This window comes from Watersipora subatra, chromosome 9 (assembly GCF_963576615.1).
Source record: "Watersipora subatra chromosome 9, tzWatSuba1.1, whole genome shotgun sequence".
Lineage (NCBI taxonomy): Eukaryota > Metazoa > Bryozoa > Gymnolaemata > Cheilostomatida > Watersiporidae > Watersipora > Watersipora subatra.
The window spans coordinates 24,733,035-24,759,853 of NC_088716.1; the positions used below are offsets into that span (position 1 = coordinate 24,733,035).

The window sequence follows — 26,819 nt, forward strand, 5'->3', positions numbered from 1 at the left end:
CAAATTTATTTTTTGAGGCTAACAATTTGAATAATGGACATTGATATATTGAATTAATTGAACAATGGTGTAATACAAATAAGTTAACTGTAAACATAAACAAAACAATGTACATTGTAATGAGAAATCATTAAAAGAAAGTTAAGTTATAAAGATCAATAAAATTATTTGACTCAGAGTTAAAGGAGACATTTTCGATCAAATTCTTAGACTTACGCAAAACCTTTACATTTACTAGTTTTAGAGCTAATGTTAAAAGCCATTCGTTAAGCCTAGATTAATTCAGACCTTTTGCTTTAGTTTACCAATTTCTGTGGACTCAGGGCTTCGACTAGCTGCAGTGCTACTGCGCATGTGAGCCTCATCGTGCCTCAGCGAGTGGAAACTAAGCTTTCATTTATTTTGTTCCACCTAATCAATATTATAACTATATCTTCATTTTTGATGAATATTATATTTCTAATAATTGATGAAATAAAATACACACATACACACAAACCTTAATAAGGATGTTAAATGAGAATACCAACATTCGATGAAACCTGCTAAACATGCTGAATTAGGAAATTCAACAGTGTTTAGCAAGCTGGACGCAAACTGCTGATATTGACAGATGAGGTTACACCCGGATTCACAGAGACTAACTACATTCATAACTCCATTGAGAGATACTTCTATAAGAGGCTACCATTTGGTATTAGTTCTGTGCGTGAGATGTTTCAGAGAAAAATGAATAAAGTTATAATAGATTTGAAAGGTTAATTTTTCAGATCGATGATGTCTTAATTTACGGAGCTTCAAAGGAAGAACATGACAAACAGTTAAAAACAGTATTACATAGGCTAGAGTAAGCTGGAATCACTCTAAACGCAGGTAAGTGCGGATTTTAAGTGACAGAGATTAAGTGCATAGGACAAATAATAGACAGTAATTCAGTCATAGCAGATCCAGAGAAAATTCGGGCTATCATGAGCTTTCCAGTACCCACCAATAAAAAAGAACAGAAGCGTTTTTTGGAATTGTGAATTATCTATGTAAAGTTACACCTTTATTAGCCGGCAGAACACATCTAAGACAGCTGCTAACAAAACATAGGTATTGGAGTATAGAGTGAATAGCACAATAGTCAATTTACGTTGGTTATAAACGTCTTTTCAGATACCCAGATATGTCAGATATCAGTTGTCAGTTGTCAGATATGTACTGTCGACATATTCCTTAACGACAGAGATTACGAAGTTTCGATTCGTCATAAGACGGATTAAGAGCAGTAAGTACTGCATTACTGCAGAAAGTAGATGATGAATGGAAGCCTAATGAAAATGAGTCATGATTATTGACATCTGCTGAGAAAAGGCTCAAATAGAGAACGAGGCGTTTGTAATAGCATGGTCTTGTTTTAAATTTAACTAATATATAGTTGTCATGCACTTCTCAGTAGAGACAGATCATAAGCCACTATTAGCTGTTTTGTATGCTAGGGAGCTAACAAAATTGCATATCAGAGTACAAAGATTTTAGATTTTAGATTGCCCTTTCGTGCGCAACGTCCACACATGTGTACACCATTTTATAGCAGCTACGAAATGTTGTTTTGAGCATATACAGCAACTTCAATTGAAGCATTAGCTAGATTCTGGAGTTGACTTTTCACCATGTGAGTCAAATTTTGTCATGAGGTCAAGGTCAATGTTTTGGAGAGAAATTCAGTTTGGAGTGCTCATCAAAGGTTAGTACTGAAATATAATGACATGTTTTGTAGCGCTATTGGATTGCTGTGCATCTGCAAAACCTTTTGATTTTTGTTTTCCTGGTTATAAAAGTGACAAGAATACAATAGAAAAGCAGAAACTGAAGTAAATTATGTGGTTAAAAGATTAAGGCCACTTCAGTGGATGTCCACACATGTGTACGCCATACAACAATTGAACTTGCATTGCACTAACAAGTGTACATTATGCATTGCATCCATTGTTGCTGGAATGCAGATTTCAAGACATGAGTTGCTTTATGAGCATGAAATATATGCACAGTATGCTATTGGAGAGACTAAGGCAGTGTTACACAACTACTATTATGATTCTAGATAGAAAGAAGGCAGCGTATCAATCCAAGGATTTTTTTCGATGATTTACTTACAGCTGCTCTTAACAGCAAATAGTGAGGATAATTTGATAAGTGATGACAGTGACCTAGATGAGGATTGAGCCCACAAAATCAGTTGAAAGGGTATGTGAAAACTGAAAGTAGCAGCGATGAGGAGTATAGCTGTAATAAATCCTCAGCTCTCTCTGAAAGTTTGGCTAACAGTATTGATTAACCATTTATATCGATAGTCACGTCTACTCAAAAGTCGATCACAAAAGGACAGCAATCAAAAGCGCAAGCACCACTTACCAGAGAAAAAAAACTGCCTCACCAAAGAAGCTGTCTAAGCCTTCAAGTCTCACCTAGAATGAAAATTGTGATAATAGCCACGTAAACAACATCCCTGCTTTTTCTGGAAAGCACAAAGTCACTATTCCTCTATGAATATATATTGAATATTGAGGATCAACATCGTCATGACTTACATCCCTTACTCCAGAAAACGTATGTACTGGTCACCCAACACTGGCTTGAGACGCAACTAGAATGCTAAAGCCATGTCTGTGAATAGATTTGAGAGAATACAGCAATTTCTACACTTTGCTGATAACACAGAAAACACAGAATCGACCAATTGCTTGAAAAAGATTCGACCATTTTTTGGTGCAATAAATTCAACATTCAAGGCTGCTGTCACACCTGAGGAGTTTCATAGTGTAGATGAGATGATGGTATCATTTACTGGAAAAAGTTCGCTAAAGCAGTACACACGCAGCAAATCTAAAAATGGGAATACAAGGTCTGGGTACGGTCAGGTGTGTCTGGGTATGTTTATGATTTTGAAATCTACCAAGGAACTAATGAAAATCGACTTGAAAAAGAGTTGGGTTTATGTGCAGATGTAGTGATGCGCTTGTGTTTAGGGTTGAAGGAAAGTATCACAAAGGTTTTTTTGACAACCTGTTCACCACTATGGGGCTGTTGAAAACACTTCATGAGAAAAAAATTCTCAGCACTGGTCTGCTGAGGAAAAACAGACTGTTGGGTGCTGAGAATGTGTTGGCTGGGGATAAGAGCATGAAAAGATGAAAAGAATTCTTGTACGTAACAAACCAGTTTGATGTCACTGTTGTAAAGTGGAATGACAACAGCTTGGACCATACAGCGAGAAAATTTGCTGGAGTCAAGCCTTTAAGCTATGTACAGAGATGGGGCAAAAAAGGGAAGGCAAAAGTGAACATCACAAAGACATTTGCCATAGCAATTTGCAACCAGCACATGGGGGAGTGGATTTGACCGATTTCCTTGTTTCTTGTTATTGCCCCAACGTGAAGCAGAAGAAATGGTGCCTACGGATCTTTTTTTATTTCTTGAATCTTGCCATTTCAAACAGCTGGGTCATTTACAGATGGCTTGAAGAAGGCTCTTCCCTTGATCTGCTGGCTTTTCGAAGCAGCATTGCAACAGCCCTAATTGGTAAATGTTTATTATTGGAAAGCAAGAAAGGCAGAGGTCGACCAGCATCTGTTCAAGCAGTACCTCCTGCTAAATTGTCTCGGCTACAACCTCCATCTATCATCCAAAGGAATCTGTCGCTTGACCGTTTTTTAGAAAAAAACGTGCAGACCAATTCTTCATGATGCAGAAGCATGGTTTGCACAAAGCGGCGCAGATATATGTGTGGTGTCTGCCAAGTCTACCTCTGTCCGGAGTGCCTTGCTGACTATCATCTGTAACTCGTTGATCAGACACTCGTCTGCATATCAAGACTATTGCTGCATCTCCTCATGATTTGAGGTTGTCAAAGTTCATTCGCAATTTGGTAATGTTTGCAAAATATATGCCGGCTTAGTGATACAAATATATCTCATAATATATATGTCATACATGTATATGTGATAGATCTTGTAAAATATTCATATTATGACAGCCTAAACAACATATTTTTTCTGTAATTAGTTCTACATCCACATGCGTAGACAATGTGAATTGGTGAATGGATGCATTGTGTACACATATCTGGACACGGTAAAAAAGAATTGATGTCATTGAGCAGTTCAAAATTTGCTTATATCAGAAAAAACTAGTCTTAAAGCTGATTGTAAAATCCAATTTCTTAGTGGTTTGGTTAACTAGAAAGTAATTCATACTAGAAAGGGATAAATTGACATCTGCTGAAACAACTTACACTCAAATAGAGAAAAAGGCGTTTGTGATAGCATGGGCTTGTGATAACTTTAACTTATATATACAGTGTAGCTATCATGCACTTCTCAGTAGAGACAGATCATAAGCCACTATTAACTGTTTTGTATGCTAGGGAGCTAACAAAAGTACATATCAGAGTACAAAGATTTTAAAACTATAATTATGGCATACGGCTACTCTGTTAGTAAAAAAATTAGTGCTAGTATAATAGATGTTCTATCGCGAGCTCTTGTAAAAGGCAAGTTGGTAAACGTGGATGGTTGACTTGGAAGTCAATTCACACGCTATAACATTTAAAGTAGGCACTGGCGCCGCAGTCACTGCCATTCAGTTTAAGTTAATAAAAATTATGGACAAAGCCCAACACTCACAGAAAATATTTCAGGAAGCTAGAAATCATGAGCTAAAAGTAGCGGGCAAGGCAGTAGTAAAATTATTTACTGAAACAAAATATATGCGAGAAACTGTATATTTTGTAGATAATTTAATACTTACCTTTGCTGGGTAAGCAAACTATTTAAAGCTTGGTTTGATACAGTTTGTAAGAGCTGTAGAAATGAAAAAGAAGCATGACTAGAGAACATAATGAAAAAAGTTGTTTCAAGGATTAGGATCAATGAATTCCCAAGTCACTGTCGATAGAAAAGGAAGTAAGTCCATTCGTTCAAATAACTTTCAGGAGAATAGAGGCTGCTAGAAATGAGCCATTAAAAGTGAAGTAACGGCGAATTGAGAAACTAGGGGTTATAGAAAAAATTGAGAAGCCAAAGCAGTGGCCCACTGCATGTATAGTGGTTCCAAAGAAGAATGGGAAGCTCAGAGTCTGTATTGATTTTACAAACCTTATTAAGGCTGTTAGAATAGAATATTGCTGATATTGGAAATGAGGTTGCATCCAGAATCACAGAGACTAACTACATTCATAACTCCAATTGGGAGATACCCCTGTAAGAGGCTACCATTGGTATTAATTCAGTGTCTAAAATCTTTCAGAGGGAATTAATAACATTTTGTTAGAAAACTACTGACTTGACTTTGACATACTGATTTGACTTTGACGAGAGTTTAACAACTTGCATTGTTAAATATATGGTAGTGTTACTGTTGAGTAATCTGAAAGTAGCAAACCTGTATACCTTTTTCACTTTCTTAAATCTATGTGTTTTAAAAGCATTATAAAATGGTATTGACACCTAGGGCAATCCGCGCAAGTTATAACTAACAGAACATAACATACCACTCAAAATCTTGGCAACAGCTAAACTTGATCATATGTAAAATCTTTCTACGACGTAAAGAGTTTATGAAAAACCAAAATTTCTAAGTGATGACAATCTACAGGCACTTCCAACATTTGAATAAAACAAAACATAATCAAATGTACTCTTAAACAATACTGATATGACTATAAAACAGAAGAAGGAGAAGGAGAAACAGGTGTGTCCTCAAGCTACTCAAGCTGCTCAAGTGGACATGGAGTTAAGAAAAGCAGCTGAAATATTGCCAACATAAGAGCTTAATCATATGTAAAGCTTTTTTATGACTAACAAGGTTGAAAAGTAGAAAAATGAGGCATTTTAGCAACCAATATGAAAGTTAAAACAACACTATGTGTGCACTTCAAAAATTTAAAATAAGCCTGTCCATAGTACTTACCTTTAGCCACTATTGGTATAAAAACAACAAAAAACAGGTATTTTCTAAAGCAGATGTCTACTTAAGCTACTGTCAAATAAAACTAAAAAAGCAGCAAAGCTTTGTGTTTGAAAAGCTTTTTATTATTGGAACTTGGTCTAGCTGTCGTACAGCAGGTCTAGCAGGCCACATGTAGTTACGCAAAATATTCTAGAACAGTTGATGAATTTTCCACAATGCTACAGAAAATTTCATCAGTTGACAAAAGAACTGAAAGAAGAAGCTCTGAACACAAAATCTTACTGGGGTGCTTTTTTAGCTGTAAAAAACACTGGGGAACATTCTACTTAATAAACATTTTATTAAAGTTTTACCACAAAAAAGAAAAACAGTACATTTAAAAAAAACAATTATATATAAAGCAAATGATGAGCTGTGAATTGTAAACACCAAAACATAAATGGTTGAGATATTTGAAATCTTAGTTTATTGACAATAACAACTTTCATTTTAAATGCTTGCAACAGCAAAAAATTTGAATACAAAACTTCATGAGTCAAAAACTGTAGAGTCCGAATGGCTATATTCAAAGAAGCATAAATCAACCCCAAAAAAGTACCTTGAGAAAATAGAACTGAGTAATTTTACCTCAGATTGCACTACGAAGACTGAAGCAAAGCTTCCTAATGAATCTGGAGTAAAAGATTTTTGTAAAAGATTTTTTCGTGCTCAAAACAAGCTACTATCATACTCTTACTTGACTGAAGATAAGCTTGAAGCTCTGAAGCAATTCTGGTGTTCCAATTATTGGTAATAACTAACCTTTGTACCGTTTACTAGCTTATTTACAAAAAAGTCCAATAACAAAGCACTTGTATCGGTCATTTATCTACAACGCTATTCACTAGTAGTAAACATACATGAAAGAAATGCAGCGATAGACTAGCATTTAACAGAATATTAGTTACACTGCTAATAGGTAGTTCGGTTGATATAATTATAAAAAAGATGGTTTTTTTACCCAAAGTAAAATATTCTAATGTGCATGTCAGTATTAACATCAGAAAGTCGGTGGCTTGAATTAAATAATAAAAGTCAATATTATCATAAAGAAAGATGACATCAAAGAAGATTATTGTTGGCTCTTAAAACTGGAAGAAAATATGGTATTTATATGGTATTTATGAGTATGGTAAGTTTATTCAACTTGATGCTATAGCTATTAGTAACCATATCATATATTTTGACAGCTTTAGACAAAAGATAAAAAGACTACTATCTCAAACATGAGATGACCGAAATATTTTAAATTTTGTTCTGTACCGCATTTATAGAAGCTTTTTAAATTAATGATAACTGATTTGTTATTTAATAATAATTATAAAATTAAACTTACAGTATTCTATTAGTGTTTGCCATATCAACACTGAGCATAATAAACAGTTTTCACTTACCATCAATGGCTACTTTTGACCAAAATGAAATCAAAATTTGCCTAAATTCTCTAACGTTTTCATGTGCAAAAAACTTTAGGACAGAGCGTCAAGTGAAATATAGTTAGAATGCCATTTACCAGTAAAAAATGTTTGAACTATACTAAACAAAATAAATGATGAACTGACCGCTTTAAGACAAAAAAAACCAAAGCTTATAAAGCCCACAATGCTGAGCTGTATTGAATGAATTACCTGACTTTGCTTACCCTTTCTTACCGGCATTAGACAAATAAAGCAATTATTATAGCTGAGTAGATGAGCGAAGACTAGCTAAACAAGCTACTCTAACAAATCATTACTATAATAAGATCAGGGTCAGTCTGTCTGTCCAAAATTATATTGAGAGCGTTAAAAAATTGCCTTCCACAGGAATCATACACAGTGCATCAGATTAAAAGGCAAACATTGTACCCCTACATGACTTACCCACCTTACCACTTCAGGAGATGATCATGCATATGTAGGCTACTCATGACAATCTCTCACAGTAGACTGGCAATAATAACAATAACTACACTCAGTAGTCCACATATTTGTCTATATGTTTGAAACAGCTCTTATGGCTTTAAGATTATGTCTAATTATAAAAGGCCTGGATATGGGAGGTTTGCAAAATCATGTCTTCAGTCAGAAATCAGCAACAAGCTAGTTCTTTCAGCTTGACTGCCATTTAACAAAAAACTTGCTTTCATTAAAAAAACAATTCCAAAAATGAGTGAAGATCTGGTATGCTGAGAAAGCTAAACTTGAAAAATATTGTATCAAATAGTTCAACAACTTCAATCATTCAAGTAATAAAATCATACCAATCACATAGCATGTCAGTTTTTTGATGCTACCTGTTTGTATTAGTTTCCTAAGTTGTCTCTTTGTATATGTTTATCTCTGATGTTATCTGTCTGTGTTTGCCTGCATCTGATACTACAAGTCTCATCTGGTTGCATCTTATTTTATCTGTGTGAACATGCTGTTTTAATCGGATATTATTTTGTCATATTTGTGTGAAACTTATGGTACCTGTTTATATCTGATTTTACAAGTTTATATCTTAGGTTTATGGTTTTTTTCTAAAATTAATGTAGCTAAAACTTTGGTTCGTTTAAATCTTTAAAAACTTTGAAAACTCAACTTTAAAAATTACGAGCATCTGTTTACTAACCAAAAAGTACTTCAGCCATCAAATATGTTAACTAAGTAAACAATGCAGGAACAAACAAAGGATTAATTTATTTTGATTAGGCAATCTCACATTTTCTTCCATTTATCCATGCAAATATTTACAAAATCTAAGCTAAATGCAACTCCTTTTCATTTAAAAAAACATCAGTAGCCATACATACAAATGTGATTCACAATTAGTCAGCTGCTGTTAAAGATACTAAAAATATCTCTTAATGTTTTAAATAACATTCAGGTTTAGAAAGATTAATACATAGAAGCTCAATCTTTATGATAGATATTAGTTAACAAAATACATCGTATCACCACCCACTCACCATTCTGCTGTCTTTATCAGTTTAAAACTTTATAATAGATCAGCAAAAATGAATGTTAACACATGACACCCACTAGTAATTGAATTAAAATATTTACTTTACCATGGTTGTGTGTTAGGGTTCAGACAACAAACCAATGCACTAATAAAAGCTGTAAGCAAATCAGCTAACTTCTAGAAGCAGTGAAACTTTACAAAGACTCAGCAATGACTACAGTAAACTCACTGACAGATTCGTAACTTTTACTGTAGTTAGAACAGTGTTTATTTATCTACTCAAAGCCAGGGTTGGGAATCGCGATGAAGCATTGCTTTTTGCCAGAGTCAAGCTCATAATATGTGGCTTTGTAGACTGAAATCCTAAAACCTCCATCAATTAACCATCTTCCAGTGCATCGCAAAAAGTTTTTATCGGCACTTTGTTGATACCCCTGATATTCTCTCATGACACACCAGACTGCTAAGGTACTATTTTACTAAAAACTTTAAAATGACTAAATAAAGTATACATGTAAATATTCACGTTGAATTCCCCCTGGTTAGGGGTGGACAATTTGCACTTTTGTACATGGCTCTTTTCCCAGTGATGATTTAATCCTGTGGTCCTATAGAGCCTCCTTGGAAGATTCAGTAGCATTAACTAAATAATAAGACCTCAATTAGGATCAAAACAACTTGAATTAAGTTTGTACCCAAAAACTAGGGTACAAACTAAGTCTAATTGTGTAAGTCTAATCTCATTGACTCGCTAAATTTGGAAACACATAATAATATCTTCAACTTAACGTGTTTCACAATGAGAAAAATTCAAGTATGCTGTGCCCTTGGGTTAGGATGACCCTGTTATACAATTATTTTGTCGTACGAAGCGGAACCTGATGGTTTTCGTATTTGCCAAACAAATCATTTTTGCCTTATAAATTCAATAAAAGTCTGGCTCAAAAATAAATTTGGCAGGCATTGCACTTATTATTTTGAATTAACAAAGATGCCAAAATTCTGTTTGCCAAAAACACTCTCACAATGTCTGAAAGAGATGTGATGACTAGTTTCTTTCGGCTCAGCATTTTTCCCATGAAAAATGATATTATTATTCCTTTAAAACCACTAGTAAAGTTGAAGTTGTGATTCTTTTGAACAGAGAGTAAAGAATCAGACAGCTTTGCTTCGCGTGCTAACAAAATCCCGCTTCATTATGTATTAAATTTATTTTCAAGTATACAGTATCATATTTATTACTGATACGTTTTTGTCTTGTCTCTGCTTTTCCCACTACTTGTAAAAGGTCAAGCCATTTCACTCCAAAGATACATGCGCAATAATAAAATTTATTTTTCGGTTTGATGGCCATTAAATGGACAAATATGTAAAAGGGTGTTTTCAAGAAAAGCGCCGCTTGAGATTTATTGTCAAATTTGATTGAAAATGTTTTAATGAGGTTTATTAAAATTTATAGTGAAAACAAAGTCAGTAAACCCTTGGCAATCAAGATTTGCGAGGAAAAAGTTAAAGTTCTGTAAAATAGTTAAAAATACATACTACTACTACAACTTGAAACAAATGTTTTTCCTTTCTGAAGTTTGAACTATTTAGTGTTTTTATGGGTTTTGTAAGTACCTCCCGAGTTAAAAAAGTAAGTTCGTAAGTACCTCCTGAGTTAGAAAAGTAAGTTTGTAAGTACCTTCCGAGTTAGAAAAGTAAGTTCGTAATTGTTGTATTGTATTATCACGAAAAGTCTTGTATTACAGAAAACACAGCTAACATGTAAGAAACACATAAAGGAACTGACTTAGTTAGCAAGCCCATAGCTGTGGGTCATTAGACAACTATGGGATTATAGCACAGCTAAAAGAAAGCGTGACTGCACAGCTAATATGTAACACATCTCTCTCACTATTCTGAGTTTATGGTTAGTCATCACCTTGCTAGAACTTAGATCTGTCAAAGTAATCAGGTCATCTTGTATTACGAGTAGGATATCTGGGACTTTGTACTGGCCTCTCATCAGGTACAGATTGGGCAGATTGGATGTTAAAATCCTTTGAAGCTGTAATGATATTGTCATTAGTCGATGTATCATTAACTTGAAGTCTAGCTTGTAGCTAATTGGCATGTCGTCTCCATACACGGTCTGCAGAACTGGTAAAATGGTACATGGTGCAGAACTGGTAAAATTCTTTTGACACAAATTGTAGGCTGTTATTCGTAACAATAGTCTAAGGAAAACCTTCATGTACAAAGATCTGTCGTAGCGTGTCAATTGTGTCCTTACAAGTAGTTTTTCTTACATCTAGCATAGCAACGTTCGAATATCGGGAAATTGCATCCACACAAACCAACCGCATCTGACCTTTAAAAGGTCCTGCATAATCCAAATGACTTCGTTTCCATGGTAGATGGGTAAACGGCCAACATTGGTAAGTCTTGGCTGGGTCATTAGCACAGATTCGGCGAGGTTCAAAGCTTTGATTAGCTGTTCTATGTCTGCATTGATGCTAGGCCACTATGCGTATCGACGAGTAAGCTGTTTTACTTTTTCTACACCACAGTGTGATGTATGCAGCAAGTCTAACACTTTCCTCCTCAGAGCCTGTGGATTGACAAATCTGGTGGTGTCATTACGTTGCAAAAGCACAGCTTCCCCATGAACAAAAAGTGACTCCCTCATATTCAAATATGGCCGCAAATGTTCATAGCTAGCTGTAAGCTTATTAGCCAAAGGCCATTTAGTATCCACTATTTCACTATCGGTAGTGACGTGTCTTCCATGGTTTCTTGTTTAACAGCCTCATCGTCAAGGGGACCATGATTGAGCTTCTGTTGTATAGTGTGTGAGACCTCAATGCTCTCCTTCTCTTCATCGTGGTAAAACTTCGGGTCAGCTCCTATAGGTAACCTGGACAAGCCATCTGCATTGCCATGCTGTGCTGCAGGTTTGTACCCGATGTCATACTGATAAGCCATCAGTGTGAGGGCCCATCTCTGTAGTCGCTGAGCTGTTAAAACAGGGATATTCTTTTCTGGTGAAAACATAGCAACCAGGGGTTTATGATCATTAATGAGCGTAAAACGTCTCCAATATAGATACTGTCTAAACTTAATCACTCCATAGATGATAGAAAGCGCTTCTTTCTCTATCTGTGAGTGATTCTTATGGTGCACGCTCAATGTCTTTGACGCATATGCTAGTGGTTTTTCAGCTCAATTTTCCTTTTGTAGGAGTACTGCCCCAATTCCATAGTTAGACGCGTCTGTTGCTAGAACCAGCGGTCTACTCTGGTCAAAATTGGTAAGCTCGGTAGCCTTGATGACACTTTCTTTAAGAACATGAAAGGCCTTGTCACACTCGTCAGTCCAGTCAAACTCGACATTTTCACGAATAAACTTGTAGAGGGGGCTGCTTTGCTAGACAGGTCAGCAATGTATGAACCATAGTAGTTAATCTTGCCCAAAAATGCTTATGGATGTTATAAGTTCTGTGGTCGTGGAAGCCGTTCAATAGCCTTATTGCAGAGGTCGAGGGAGTCTTGCCGTTCTTGTCTATTATGTGACCTAGGTAATCAACAGCGTTCTTAAAGAACTCGCATTTCTCTCTCTGTATATGGAGCCCATACTCCTGTAGTCTAGCTAAAAGTTTGTCGAGATTGCACCAGTGTTCACTCTTACTGCTATCAGTGACAATCAGATCATCCAAGTATGCTGCAACTCCAGGTAAGTGAGCAATCATTGAGTCCATGCATTGCAGAAACTGTGCTTGGCTTGATGCCAATCCAAAACACATTCTGTTGTAACAAAACAAACCACATTGAGTGTTGATGACACACAACTTCTTTGCATTATCATCTAGCTCTAGTTGCAAGTAGGCATCTGCCAGGTCTATCTTGGAAAAGTGTACCCCGCCTCTCAACTTCTCTAGCAACTCCTCATGGCTTGGTAATGGGTGTTGATCGATTGATATTTCTTGGTTCAACATCCTGAAATCACCACATATACGCACTCTTTCATTTGGTTTGGAAACTGCTACTATTGGAGCAGCATAATCACTAAATTCCACATTTTCCAGAACACCAGCTTTAACTAATCGATCCAGCGCTTCTTTTACAGCTTGGCATCTAGAGAATGGCACTACACGAGGTTTAGAAAAGCTTGGTGTGCTTCCTGGTTTCAAGCGTACTGGTACTTTTAGCTTTTTACATCCACCAAGGCCTGCCTTAAAGACATCAGAGTACTTAGAGAAGAGTGCAGCGATTTTGTTCCTTAATCCAATAGGGTTATTTCCTGTGACGGTACAGGTAACATCACAACTACCCTGTGTCAATATAGCTAGTCCCTGCTGTGAGAGATCAAGTTTGTCACTCAAATCTAGACCAAAAAGGTTTGAACCTTGTGTTGTGTTTACAACAATAAGTTTGAGATTTTGTTCTTCCACATCTCCTACCTTGACACTAACTGAACAATATCCTTTAATCTGTAACTCACTCTGCCTATACGCTTTAAGATGAGTACTGACAGGTAATGGGGGGGGGTGACCCAATACTTTGGTAGCCTTGCAAATCAACTATATAGCAAGTAGCCGCTGTGTCCCATTGAAACATTTAATCATGACCATTGACAACAGTTGCGATCCAAACCTTTCTATTGACTCGTTGGAAAAGATTATCTGAAACTGCATGTACTGAATGATAAAGTTCACTTGCATCAGTGAGCACACTTAACACAAAGTTTTCAACTGTCCTAGCAGACTGTTCTGCCTGACTTTGTGTTGCTGTCTTAGCCATACAGACAGCCTCAATGTGACCTTTGACCTCACATTACTTGCAGACAAACGCTCTGCAGGAAAAAATTTTTCTGTCATCTTTAATGTAACAGCTAGGGCAAGACTTCAACATAGCTGTGTTCTCTGCATTAGCTTGTTGCTTTCCATCGGTTTGTTGACCTCGGCGTGATCTTTGCTTGTACTGACCTGACATTTTGTTTACTGTGTTTTCAATAGCTGGAGAAGTTGTCTCCCTCTTGAGAATTTTATCGGTCTCTGTTGTCTTGATGAATGCTGCAGCATTCTTAAGAACATCATTAAGAGAGGGATCAGCATCAAGTAGACACTGGCGACTTACATCACCATGTGGCATCTCTTCAATGGTTAAGTCACGAATTTGTTCATTAACATAACTAGTGCCACAGCCTGTGCTTTTGCATGTGAAAGCACAGTGCCGTGCGAGTCCACAAAGTTCTGCAGCCCAATCAACATAGGACGGATCAGTCTTCATCTTACATTGAGAAAATTCAAATCTTGATGCCTGAACATGTATGGTATCTGCAAAGTGTTCATTAAGTTTCTCCGACAACTCAGTAAATGACTTGCTTGTAATATCCTCTGCGCCAATTAAGTTTGACAACAAGTCGTATGTCTCAGCTCCTACCCAAGATAGTAAGTGTGCTTGTTTCTGACTGTCATCTACCACCCAATACACATTAATGTGCTGATTAAAACGTTGAAGGTACTGGTTCCATTTTTCTTTACTCTTGTCGTATGCTTCAAACTTGGGTATAGCGACAGCTACTGGTATTGGTGCAGCACTATCACTCTGGGTAGCTTCAAACAAGGAGATAAACTGCTTCTGTAGATCAGCGTTTTGTTGCTGGAACTGTGGTTGCTGTTTCTGCATAGCATCGATCAAAGCTTTTATGTTAGGATCCATAGCAAGACAATAGAGAAATTGCTGACTGTGAGTCCACAATGTTTGTTTCTAACACCAGTTGTTGTATTGTATTATCACGAAAAGTCTTGTATTACAGAAAACCCAGCTATAATATTTAAGAAACACATAAGGGAACTGACTTAGTTAGCAAGCCCATAGCGATGGGTCATTAGATAATTATGGGATTATAGCACAGCTAAAAGAAAGCGTGACTGCACAGCTAATATGTAACAGTAAGTACCTCCCGAGTTAGAAAAGTAAGTTCGTAAGTACCTCCCGAGTTAAAAAATTGAGTTACTTATGTTGATGACATTATAGTCGATTCAAATTCAGATTTTTGTGATCACATAGACAATTAAAGTAGCAGCACTGCCTCTGATGATGGTGAAATGATTAGTTTTGTAAGAGTAAGGAACATTGTACAGGATCGTTTTAGCTTCGTATCGATCGTTGCTTCACATAGCGTTAGCAATGCACCAAGTATAGATACATTGAATTTTTTGCACAAAACTATTACAATGTATTTACCATGTTGGCAAAATAGATTATATAACAAAAATGTTCTAGACAAAGTTTGAAGTGGAAAAAAATTGTATGCATATCATGAAGCAGAATTGGCATTTTTCAGTAAAACAGCTTGCAGTAGACCAATAGCTAAATTTGTACATGAACGGCAGTGAAATGATTAAAACAGGGTTATATTATTACAAAAACTACAATATTTGTCGATTTAAAAATACTCATGAACTCACTATATTAATTAATACTATGTATTCATAGCTGGGGCAATTCATCAATTGCATAGTTATCTTTTTGTAGCCAACTGTTCCATTTCACAAATTAGAAGCTAAAATAACCTTGCAGGTTTCAGTAAGTGTTAACAGGTGTGTTAGCAAGTCTGTAATGTAATGTAAGGTAAGCAAATCTTTAAAAATTGAGCGTGATCTCTCCTAAGCTGACTGCAAACAGAGGCGGTGCTTGTTTTAAAAGTTTTGTTACACAAACAATGTCTCTGTGACTTTGTTTAGACATGTCAGAATATAGTGGCAAAAAAGCTTGACAACCAAAGATGGACTTAGCTGCAGAAAGCATTTTAAGTTTGAATGAGTCTGGATATGTTTAATTTTTACCTTTAAAAAGTGGACATTGACTTGAGCGACTAACTACTATGGGTGAGATTGAGCTATATAGCAATATGATGAGGTTTACCTAATATTATGGTAACTTGAGACAGTGGAAGTTTACAATTTTTATCTCTTTAATTCAACCTATTTTGAAAAAAGTTTCTCACCAAAACTAAACAATTTCACAGGATTTTTGGAAAGTTTATGTTGTATAAATATGTTGTATATACTTTTGGGAAAGCTCCATGTACAACTAAAGTTACTACTATTATACACTTTAACTGAACTTAACTGTCTCAGAGCACATTGATATAAATTGAAGGTATTTTATATTTAAAGATAACCAACAGCAAGAAATGTTTGTGAGTATAGTTAAAATTTGAACAAATCTCTTCAAGTCAAAAATTCAACTGCGATTTAAGTGTTACTAGCAATGCCACGACTTGTGTTATTAACCTAGACTATATAAATTTGGTGGTGGTAAAAAAACTCCCATTATTCTTGGATAAGCCAACAAGAATTAATGGTTTGGTAAAACCCATGCTGTTTGCAGCTTAGGAAATATCTACAGTAATTAAATGCGTAGAATCATCAAAAACCATGTATTATTTTCAGATTATTTTCTTATGTATGATCTAGTTACAAGTGATAAACATTTTAAATAATTTATACACAAAACGAGAGTTTAAAACTATAAACATGACTAAATAGATTGTGATAAAGGTATTTTCCTAAAAAGGTTTTCAAACTCTTCTCAGCTTAGTAGATTTTACGTATCAAAGATATAAGCATCACACCAGATAAACTGAAATTAAACTAGTACCTATATGCATGCCCAATATACTGTAAAATTACTAGGCACAAATCTAAGTTTTACTAGCTCAACAAATACCAAGATTACATTTCAAGAATATTAAATTTGCTACCATCAAGTTAGTGTTTTAACACCCTTTTTAAGCTGTCTGATCCATGGTAAATTCACTACCAAACAACCAAGCTTTAACAGCTGGATTAGTTAAATTTGTATGTTTACGTAAAATCCTTACTGGAACATTGAGTCTTAAACTGAAGAATTTGTTGGTTACAACAGATTTGAAGTTAATTGGGAAGTCACTACCTCTTTTTGTTAGTTGATATTTGACAGCTCAATGAAGACACTAGAAATACAAAGCATAGCTACAGCAATGATCGCTACAGATAAGATAGGAAAGTTATTGTTTTAAGCGAAAACAAAAAATTCTATTATAATTCGGCATTATGTGTTTTCAGTGCCTTTCTGAAAAATCACCATTCAAACTAATTAATTAGTACTTAATTTATTATACCCAAATATTTAAACCTGTTACAGAAAGTGCTAACTTTGCTAAGTCAAATTTAAGACAGAAGGTCTGGCGCTAATTAAGATTTTATGGCTGGTAATAGTTTATATTAACAGATTTGTACAAGAAACTACAACTCCAACAATAAAAAATGTGTAGAAAGTAGGTATAACTTAATAATAATGTCCATATAATTATATACGTACATACATATATAAAATACATACCAAAATATGTATATACACATGCATACATATATATAGGTATTTATATTTACATCAATATTTATATATATGTTGCGTGAGGCTATGACGTATATATATATAAATATATATATATATATATATATATATATATATACATATATACATATATATATATATACACACTATATATATACACTATATATACACTATATATATACACTATATATATACACTATATATATACACTATATATACACTATATATACACTATATATATATACACTATATATATTCAAACGTCATTGACTTACGACTGATTGCAGTTCACAAAAGATAAGTAAACTATCTAATCATGTACTAAGTTATACTGCTCCAATCTATGTGGAGCACTGTGGTTTTACTTCTAAGTATGATAAATTTCAATATATATTTAAAACAAAAAAGTGGCCAAATTAACTAATGAACACTATAATAGTAGAAATGTTTTTCAACACAAACATACTTGACACACACTTTGTGACATGTTACATCGCAGGATAAGATATACCAGGATAAGATACTTACACTTAGCAATATAGAAATGAAGCATGTCATTTTCTTGCCAGTAAAATTGTATGATGGCAGTATTATTTTGCTATGAGCTTATTAAGCTAATAAAACGGTATAACTAGTAAAAAGGCTTATTCATAAAGTAATACATTATTATCTTACTTTACTTAAAATATACAGTGATACTTTATACTCTGTCTTTTATTTTTGGTTTAAACATGAGAGCTAGAAACAGACGTGTAAATCAGATGATTAATACATGTCACAGTATGACTATTATTTTTAGAGTTAGATTGGGTATTACTTTAACGTTCTAAGTTATAGTTAGTGATCTGGAAACAGAGAAAAAGGTTACATTGAAAAATCACTGTCATATGAGTGTAACTAAAATCTGGAATATTTATGGATTTTCACCTGTTTTGTAAACATACAAGAGGTGTTGTGTACATTATGTTGGTTTGTATTCTAGTAAATACTTTGCTATGTACTGTGCTAAGCTGGCTGTTACAATTAGAACAATTCAGCTTCAGTAAAATTTATGTGTATTTCCAATTAGAGAATTATGATTGTATTTTGAACAGAAGAACAGAAAAAAATATGTATTTGCACAATTTCATGTGGTTTGCCTGTCCTAGACTAAATAACGATAACATGAAACTGTCTTCTTGAATATTGGTCATTTTCGCCTAACTATTGCTGTCAATAGAACAAATAAAACAGCACTAGAGAAACATCATAAAACTATAGGTTGCTGCCTCTGTAAGAAATATTAAGCCAGTGAAATAAATTTTTATTTAAAGCTACTTGAAAAATACCTGACACCACACTTAAAACGCTTCATCTTTTTAATATGATAGTATTAGAGACACTTTTTAGTTTTTTCTGGAATGTAGGCATACAATTTTTTAAATTAATCTTTTCTTAGCTATGATAACTCATTTTTAACCAAGTAATTAGATGTGAAGTTGGTTGATGTAGAGAATAGGTTACAGTTTAGAAGTCTCACCTTAGAGTATATTTGTAGAAAATGAAAAGATTTCTTTGTTTCTATCTTAGCATCAGTTGGAAATAGGTTTCTTTTTGTTCTTCATAAAACTCATCATCCAATCATTTACTACTTTAAGTAAAAATCAATATTTAATACAGGCTCTTTTGTTAACAGAGCAATAAATATGCTGGATGGTGTGTAAAGAGACCAGATTTGTTTGCACCATGGAAGGGAAAATAAAACTGCTACTAGGTAAGTACAGGATTAGGTACATGAGTGTAACTGAATGTATTTAGTATAGAGGTTGGCAAGAACACTTGATGCTAAATCTATCCTCAATTTTAAAGTATTGTTACTTCAGTTGAAATTTTAGGCATATCCCTAAGGCTCATGCTTGCTAGAGGTAATGGCAATGAAAAGTTATTCAACAAAGTTGCTTTACCAAAGGACAACCTACTAGATATTTCCAACATCAGCATAGCTACAAGGGAAATCAGATGCGCTGAACAATGCATTTCACAAGAGGAATGCTATGGCTTCATCTACGAAAGCTCTAACAAGTCATGCGGTTTGTTCGGCTGTTTTAACCTTGAAGAAGAAAAATATCTCGTTGGAGAAAATGGCATCAAGATCTATGTAATGGCAATTGATCATCATCTTGCTCAAGGTAAAATTTGGTTAAAAACTTAGAAATGTTTGGACCCGCTTGATGCAAAACAACTCCAGATATTTATAAGGTTTTACAAAGGTTTTAGCATTATGAATGGCAGCAAAATACTAGCCTCCAATAAATGGGAAATATTGAATAAAGATAAGAATAATAAAAACACATTATTTCAAGATCTGGTGCCAGTTTTTTATGGAGTAAGTTATAAAGTGACTCTGAAATACAAATGTATATTGTCAAGCCTATTTGATCATTGGTAACCATTTTGATAACTAACATGTATTTGGTTATAACTTATATTTCCTTGGTTTTTATTTTCTATTTCTAAACTGCAGTGCTAACCAAAAAACCTATAGAAAAAAAACGGCCAAAATAGTTATTGAATAAATTAATTGTAAAATTAAGAATAGTGCATAAGCCAGAAATTGGTAGGCCATATAGAAGATATGTAACCTTTAAAAATAATTGTTAAAATAAACACTCTCTAGGCTGAACTAATAGTATATTAGGTAAGAAAGTTTATATTACACAGTTTCCCTACAAAACAAGCTGTAACTAACAGTTAGAGGTAAGTTCATAGTCTAACATTTACGCAAATTAAACATAAAAATTGTTGATACGATAACTTTAGCTCATAAGTTTATATTACACAGTTTCCGTGCAAAACAAGCTGTAACTAACCGCTAGAGGTAAATTCATGGTCTAACATTTATGCAAATTAAACATAAAAATTGTTGATACGATAACTTTAGCTCATTTTAAACAAGATTCGAAATAAAAGATTGTTTATAACTGTTTTTTTTGTTTCAAACGATTGAAAGCCTAATTTTAGGAAAGCCGGTAGCTTTAATGATATTTAATATATTTGTATAAATTTAAAATTTATTTATATAAATATTTAAAATATTTATATAAATAACATATTTAATATATTATTTAATATATAATGATCGTTGATATGATAACTCCACCTCATTTTAAACATTATTATATATAAATGATTGTTCATAACTATGTTTATTTGTTTCTAATGATCGAAAACCTAATTTTAGGAAAGCCAGTGACCATGTCATCAGTTTTAAAGTTTGATAGCAAGGAAACCCCTTTCTATGGATCATTTGCTGTTGATGGGATATACCGGCCACCTGTGTATGATGAATTATTCTCACTTGCTCACACCTTGAAAGAAACGAACCCATGGTTAAGAGTTGATCTTGGGACAATCCACTGCATCTGGGCAGTGAGAATCCTCAACCGTGGAGGTAACTAACAAAGATAATAGAATAGTTTATCTAGAATTTGGTATGGTAGATAGTTTAGCTTGTTATAATCAGTAGTCAGAAGTTTGAAGACAAAGTCATTCCAACCAAAAACTTAATGTTACATTTTCTGTTAGTATGTGTATTGCATACATTTACAGACAGTGAGGAGAAATCCTGGTATGAGAGACTGAGAGATGTGACTATAACTGCCTCTATCGTTGAAGATGATATATTTGATGACGTCAGTTCTAATTCGCTCTGCGGCCAGTTTCCCGGTATACTGCATCAATTTTTTACCACCATCACTTGCCAACAGCCCATGAAAGCTAAACTTGTTCAACTTCAAATTAAAGGTCATGGGACTGTAAACATTTATGAGTTTGAAGTTCATGGCTTCAAAAACTAGCAACTTTAAACTGGCTTGCCTGATTAAAATACATGTATATGAAAACTGAAGAATCCTTTGCAAAAACTTGTAGATTGATCGTAAAGCAAGTTATGCTGACAAGTGTGCTTTTTGTGTCTTTTACTACAGTTTCTTGTTTATGCAAATTAATGAGCGATACATTATTTGTGTTCACCTAAATTTGCCTTTTGTAGTTTAACTTGCCCATTAATTAGCTTGTTCATATCTCACTAGTATAAAAGACTCCATATTTTCTATTATTGGTTACCAGATCTATTGAATTTACTTTATCTTATATTCATCCAATTTTATTCACCAGCTGGTTTAACTTTGTTCTTTCTTTACAATCTCTATATTGTTTGTTGTTTATCTGCAGTTCCATGTCTGTTTATTGTCTCTTTGTGTTGATATGTCATCAAGTAAATCTGTGGTAGGAAGTATATGAACATTATTGCATCATCTTTGAGGCAAGCGATTAGCGCAGGTAATAGTGTGTTAGGAAGCTAAGCAGCATATCATGAGTTTCTATCTGTCAGGATGCCAACCTTACCAAATGTGGCCTCTTGCTAACTTCTTACCGTGGCTTTGAACAGATGGATGGTCAAAACACTTGTCATAATAAAAACTAGTACCCTGGCACCCCAGCATGCCGTGAATAACTTTCTTTCTATAAAAAATTTGAATTAGGTATTTTGTGCTTCACTTTGTTGAATTTACGAGTTTTTTTTTCGTGGCTCTAAACTTGAATGGTTCATATATACATCAGAAGCTACTCTCTCCATATTGGAGACCGATTGGCTAGCCGTCGGCTTATATTTATGTATCTACATATATATATATATATATGTATATACATGTGTGTATATATGTATATATGTATATATATTTATATATACATATATACATATAAACATATATTTATATATATCTATATATATTTATATGTATATATATACATATATATATATATATATATATATATATATATATATATATATATATATATATATATATATATATATATAGGCCTATATATATATAGGCCTATATATATATAGGCCTATATATATATATATATATACTTATATATATATGTAGGTATATATAGAGTGAGTTCAGAGTTTTGCTTGAGACGCAAAATACCTGGTAGGTACACTCTGCGTAAAACCTTATATGAAATTCAATCATTGATTCTCCAGAGACTTAAATATTGAAGCTTGGTTGAATAATTCAATATGCAAAATTCGGTCAATCAGATTTGCCTGTGCTGTACAAAATATGATATTGATAACAACCATGAGTCAAAAACTTCTAAGTCTTTTTGTTTCAGTGTAATTGTATTCCCATCGGCAGATATACTGATCAACTTTGTATGATGTATTTGAAAGCAAAACATTGCGAACTATTCCCCTGGAGGCTACCATTCATTGTTACCACATATGCGTTTCTCACTTTTTCTAAAAACTCTCCAAGCGAAATGACGTTAAAAGTTATTTATTAATGCTCTACAAATTTCCACTGGTACGTTTGTGCTCACGTTTTTGTTTCCAAAGGCTAGTTGTTTTGCAACATAATGTTTGAGGAAAAAGAGTAAGGTAATTTTGTATTGACAGAATTCATGCATCTCTGCTAGCATGATCACAATGAATTTAACACAGTGTCATCAATTATGATGGCAAATTCGGTTGCAAATATCCAAGTACAAAGTTATACATATTAACGTATTACAATTAGTCAAAGTTGAAGCACGTGTGTATAAGTTTGTATTAATCAACTTATTTAGCGAACATGTCATTATATGTTGCAAAAATTCTTATTTCCCAAAAATGGACATTTTTGGGAAATGTTTAAATTGTTTAAAAGTGATTGCACTTCACTAATATAAAACTGATACAAATGATATTTTTACAAATCAGCTTTTACAGTATGTAGCAAGTTTGCTTTAAGTTGTTGCACAGATTGTTTGTGTCGACTGGTTAGGTCAGCGGTTCCGAACCAGGGAAGAATCGCTCTTAGGAAGGAGTATTGGATATACAAGGTTAACAGTTAGGTATATGATTTATTAAATTTTTATTTCAAGTCCAGCAGTGCTGCGTGAGTTTGGATTTCATTCTTTCACATTTTAGTCTTATCTATAACACTGGTTGCTAATAATGAGATACTAGTCAAAACCTCTGACTAGTATGACTAAAATGTATTACAAAGCTTGCAAAGTAAACTTTTTGTCATTTATGAAGAAAACTGTATTCATTAGAATAACAGTTAAACTGATTTTAGTACAAATCAGTTTAAGGAAGCCACAAGGCTATGATTGAATTTTATAAACTTTCTATTATTTTAGTCCGTAGCATTTATTTTTATATTACTATATTCTACGACCCAAGAGAATTATTCATAGTCTAGTATTGAATAACACTTACTTCCATAATAATTGTAGGTGTATTTACATGATTGAGTGCACTATCTCTGTCTGTGCGCTATTTATTTTCTGTTTAAATATCATTATTTCATTTGCCCGTTTGTCAGTTGCTGCTATGGCAAGGATTAAATGACTAATTACTGAAAAAAACCATCAAAATGGAACAATAACTTTTTTGCTAGCACACGAACTACATGTATTTATAAACTTCTTTAGCAGCAAAGTTTTTAATTAAAATCTGTTTTAGTCTGATCAAAAGCCTTTATCGGGCAATGAAGTGAGGATATCAATAATATAAAATGCAAAATTGTTAGAAATAAGGAGCCATGACTTCATTGATTAAGGACTGTAGAAAGTAAACAGGTCTAGTGGACTAGCCATTAAAGCCTCTGGAAGAAGATCCTATTGGTCAATAGAAAAACAGATGATAATGCATCAACTCATATCTCGGTGTAACTGATATGAGCCTTTTTAATATTTCCTTACAGAGCTTGTAAGTAAACTTAGCACAATTACTTTTGAACAAAACTAGTTTCTTTAGAATAACAATTAAATTGATTCTAATACAAATTTAACAAAGGAAGGCCACAAAATTAGGATGAAACTTTTATCACTTTCTACTATTTTAGTTTATAGTTTCTATTTTTTATGTTATTCACAAGAATACTTACTTCAATAATATTTGTAAACGCATTTATTTGAGCAAATCTTAGCGGGCAATTGTTATACCCTTTGGTATTCTGGGTCACTGTCAAATTTACATTCAGTTTGCTTACTGCAAGTCATAACTTAGTGTACATACTGAATTATGTAATCAAACAAAGCACCACTGAACTATCAACGGCTAATATTCACTGACTGAAACTCCCACTAATTATTTTATTACTAGTATGTACCTTGTGATAAAAATGACTATCTAAAACTTAGATCTGAGTTTGCAACTGAAGTAAGAAAGATCGATCATAAAGTACATCATCTAACGGTGTTACGGTAAAGGGGCAGCGGAACATTCAACAACAATAATTTGGCCACTAAGAGCAATCTATATCTGAATAGCATTCTGAGGTTATTGTAGACTTGAGACCAAAAATGCAAGCTTATTACAGAGGCCTAGAAGAATAACGGGCAATTGGAAAAATGAGAAAAATGCATATCTGAACAAAAATTGAATGATTACTATGAAAGAGGCAAAACGTGGTAAGCTGAAAGGAGAAATTTAAATTAAAAAGGAAGAACTCCGACTCTGCAAACAAAATAAGAAAGTTTAATCATAAAGTACATCATTAAACAGTGTTACAGCAGAAGGGCAGTAGAATCTTCAACAACAACAACAACAACAATAACATCAACAACCACAAGGACAACAGTTTAGCAACAGAGTGCAATCTATAACTGAATAGCATCATAAGGGTTATTATAGACTTGAGAGAGAAAAGGCAAGCTGAGAGCAGAAAACTAGAGGAATAACAGGCGATTAAAACAGAGAGAAAGGCATATCTGAACAAAAATTGAATAATTACTAATAAAGAGGCTGGAAGAGGTGATCTCACAATAGAAATTTACAATAAAAAGCTTAAAAAAACCGAATGTTTTCTATAGAGGAAGATATAGCAATTCAAAAGTAAGCTACAAGTTTAAACATGGATACTTATCAGACAGCTACCTTAAGAGCTTTATTCATATTTATGTCTACCGACAAGCAACTAGTAGAATCTTCAAAGGTGGTTCAACTACTCAAGCCATACGCGAGTATATATAATGTATTACATATATAAAGTAATTACTTATAACTTTACTACAAATCAGTGGCTGAGTGAAGCAAGGAAGTCTCTACCAAAACCTCTTGTTTTACTTACACCTGAAAATGTGGAAACCTGGTGACACTCTATCGTATAGCATTCACAGCGCAAATATATAGATATGAACAAAACAAAAAAGCTAACAGCTGGGAATGCTCCATAAATCTTTACCTAAATGGTGTGATGTTTAATCTATGGATGCTTCAAAATAACTTGCACAGAAAAGTGTAAGTATAAAATTAGAGATCATAGTTTTATTAGTGAAATGAGGTATATGAAGCATTCGTTAAACCTTATTCAAATGAATAAATGGAAATTGATTTCTCTCAGCAATCTATTTTTAATTCTAATTTGCCTGGTAATTATGCCTAACTAAAAGGCCAAGTAATTAATACTATTTTAATACTAATTTTTAATACTGATATTTTGTAGTGGTATTAGCAAACACAGTAATCAGAACGGGGCAATGCCTAAACTACCAGAAATATTTGCAATAGTGCAACAAACCAATCACTTGGTGTACCAAAAGACCATCAGGCAAAACAATTTTATAGAAAAAACATAAAGAAACCAATTAGAAATTGCAAAGTGAAACAAATTCATAAAAAATATGCATCAATAAGCTTGCCAGACAACCCCCTAAAAATTTAGGGCAATGAAAAGTACTTAGCTCTGCCAACTTCCACCAGATATGACCAAAATAACAAGTATGAGTCACCAATTCTAATCACTACACACGAATGAAATGTTCAAAACACGTCCACTCAAATACTAACATTTGAGAACATAAAAAATAAAACCTATAGTGCTTAAATACCTTCTCACAGATTAACAGAGACATCTATTGTATGAAAAAAAATGATTCTAAAGAATCAGCCCTTTTTTTGCTGAGTCTCTTTTTATTCCAACTGTTGGACATTTTTGTATCGTTTGATATTTTGTGTATATATATATATATAGACTTGATTATAATCCTAAATAGTTCTATTCTCAAATTTTATCTTGTATTTCGATTTTTCTAAAGTCACAACTAAATACTCGTTTTTAATCAATTATATTCCATAGATGGTATACCTATTTTTACTTTCTACAAACACCCTCTATAGGTGGGCTAAAACAGGCCCGTTTTTAGACATTACTCTTTAGAAAATATACAAGCTTATATAGGAAAGGAAGGACAAAAAATAAACTATCCGATGGTACAAAGGACATTAAAATCTGGGCTGGTGGTCAAAGATATGCTACGAGGAGTCAGTTGCAGATCTGCTGTCTATCCTCTAGTTTAGAGAACAAAATTCTATTGAGTGTTTTGAGCTGAGTGCTATTCAAAAATGACTGTATAATATCAGCTACCAGCCACCTCCCTGGTTTTTCATAGTAGCCCCTGTGTAGCTGGAGCCAAAAGCATAGTTACAAAATCAAGCATGTTTACGCTAGGCTTTGTTTTTTTTTTCAGATT

General features: G+C 33.8%; 2 protein-coding genes across 2 annotated transcripts; one reads left to right on the forward strand and one right to left on the reverse strand.

Annotated features, from left to right (window-relative positions):
- Positions 1 to 11,658: 11,658 nt before the first annotated feature.
- LOC137404924 (uncharacterized) lies at positions 11,659 to 14,621 on the reverse strand. Its single transcript, XM_068091152.1, has 4 exons — positions 13,902 to 14,621; positions 12,434 to 13,480; positions 12,198 to 12,327; positions 11,659 to 11,942 (listed from the first exon to the last, which is right to left on the reverse strand). The coding sequence occupies exons 1-4, from the start codon at positions 14,619 to 14,621 to the stop codon at positions 11,659 to 11,661; spliced, it is 2,181 nt and encodes a 726-aa protein (XP_067947253.1).
- LOC137404457 (uncharacterized) lies at positions 12,540 to 21,448 on the forward strand. Its single transcript, XM_068090670.1, has 6 exons — positions 12,540 to 12,633; positions 13,027 to 13,214; positions 18,966 to 19,059; positions 19,181 to 19,474; positions 20,527 to 20,736; positions 20,895 to 21,448. The coding sequence occupies exons 3-6, from the start codon at positions 18,999 to 19,001 to the stop codon at positions 21,140 to 21,142; spliced, it is 813 nt and encodes a 270-aa protein (XP_067946771.1). The 5' UTR covers positions 12,540 to 12,633; positions 13,027 to 13,214; positions 18,966 to 18,998; the 3' UTR covers positions 21,143 to 21,448.
- Positions 21,449 to 26,819: the final 5,371 nt, after the last annotated feature.

What these genes read in the sequence shown, in the direction of transcription:
- LOC137404457 (XM_068090670.1), top strand. Translation starts at nt 18,999, where the DNA reads ATGGTGTGTAAAGAGACCAGATTTGTTTGCACCATGGAAGGGAAAATA. An exon ending in TGATCATCATCTTGCTCAAG is followed by an intron (nt 19,475 to 20,526) that starts GTAAAATTTGGT and finishes ACCTAATTTTAG; the next exon opens with GAAAGCCAGTGACCATGTCA. An exon ending in GAGAATCCTCAACCGTGGAG is followed by an intron (nt 20,737 to 20,894) that starts GTAACTAACAAA and finishes ATACATTTACAG; the next exon opens with ACAGTGAGGAGAAATCCTGG.
- LOC137404924 (XM_068091152.1), bottom strand. Translation starts at nt 14,621, where the DNA reads ATGGATCCTAACATAAAAGCTTTGATCGATGCTATGCAGAAACAGCAA. An exon ending in CTCCAGCTATTGAAAACACA is followed by an intron (nt 13,481 to 13,901) that starts GTAAACAAAATG and finishes CTTGCTATATAG; the next exon opens with TTGATTTGCAAGGCTACCAA. An exon ending in GCAAGACTCCCTCGACCTCT is followed by an intron (nt 12,328 to 12,433) that starts GCAATAAGGCTA and finishes TGACCTGTCTAG; the next exon opens with CAAAGCAGCCCCCTCTACAA.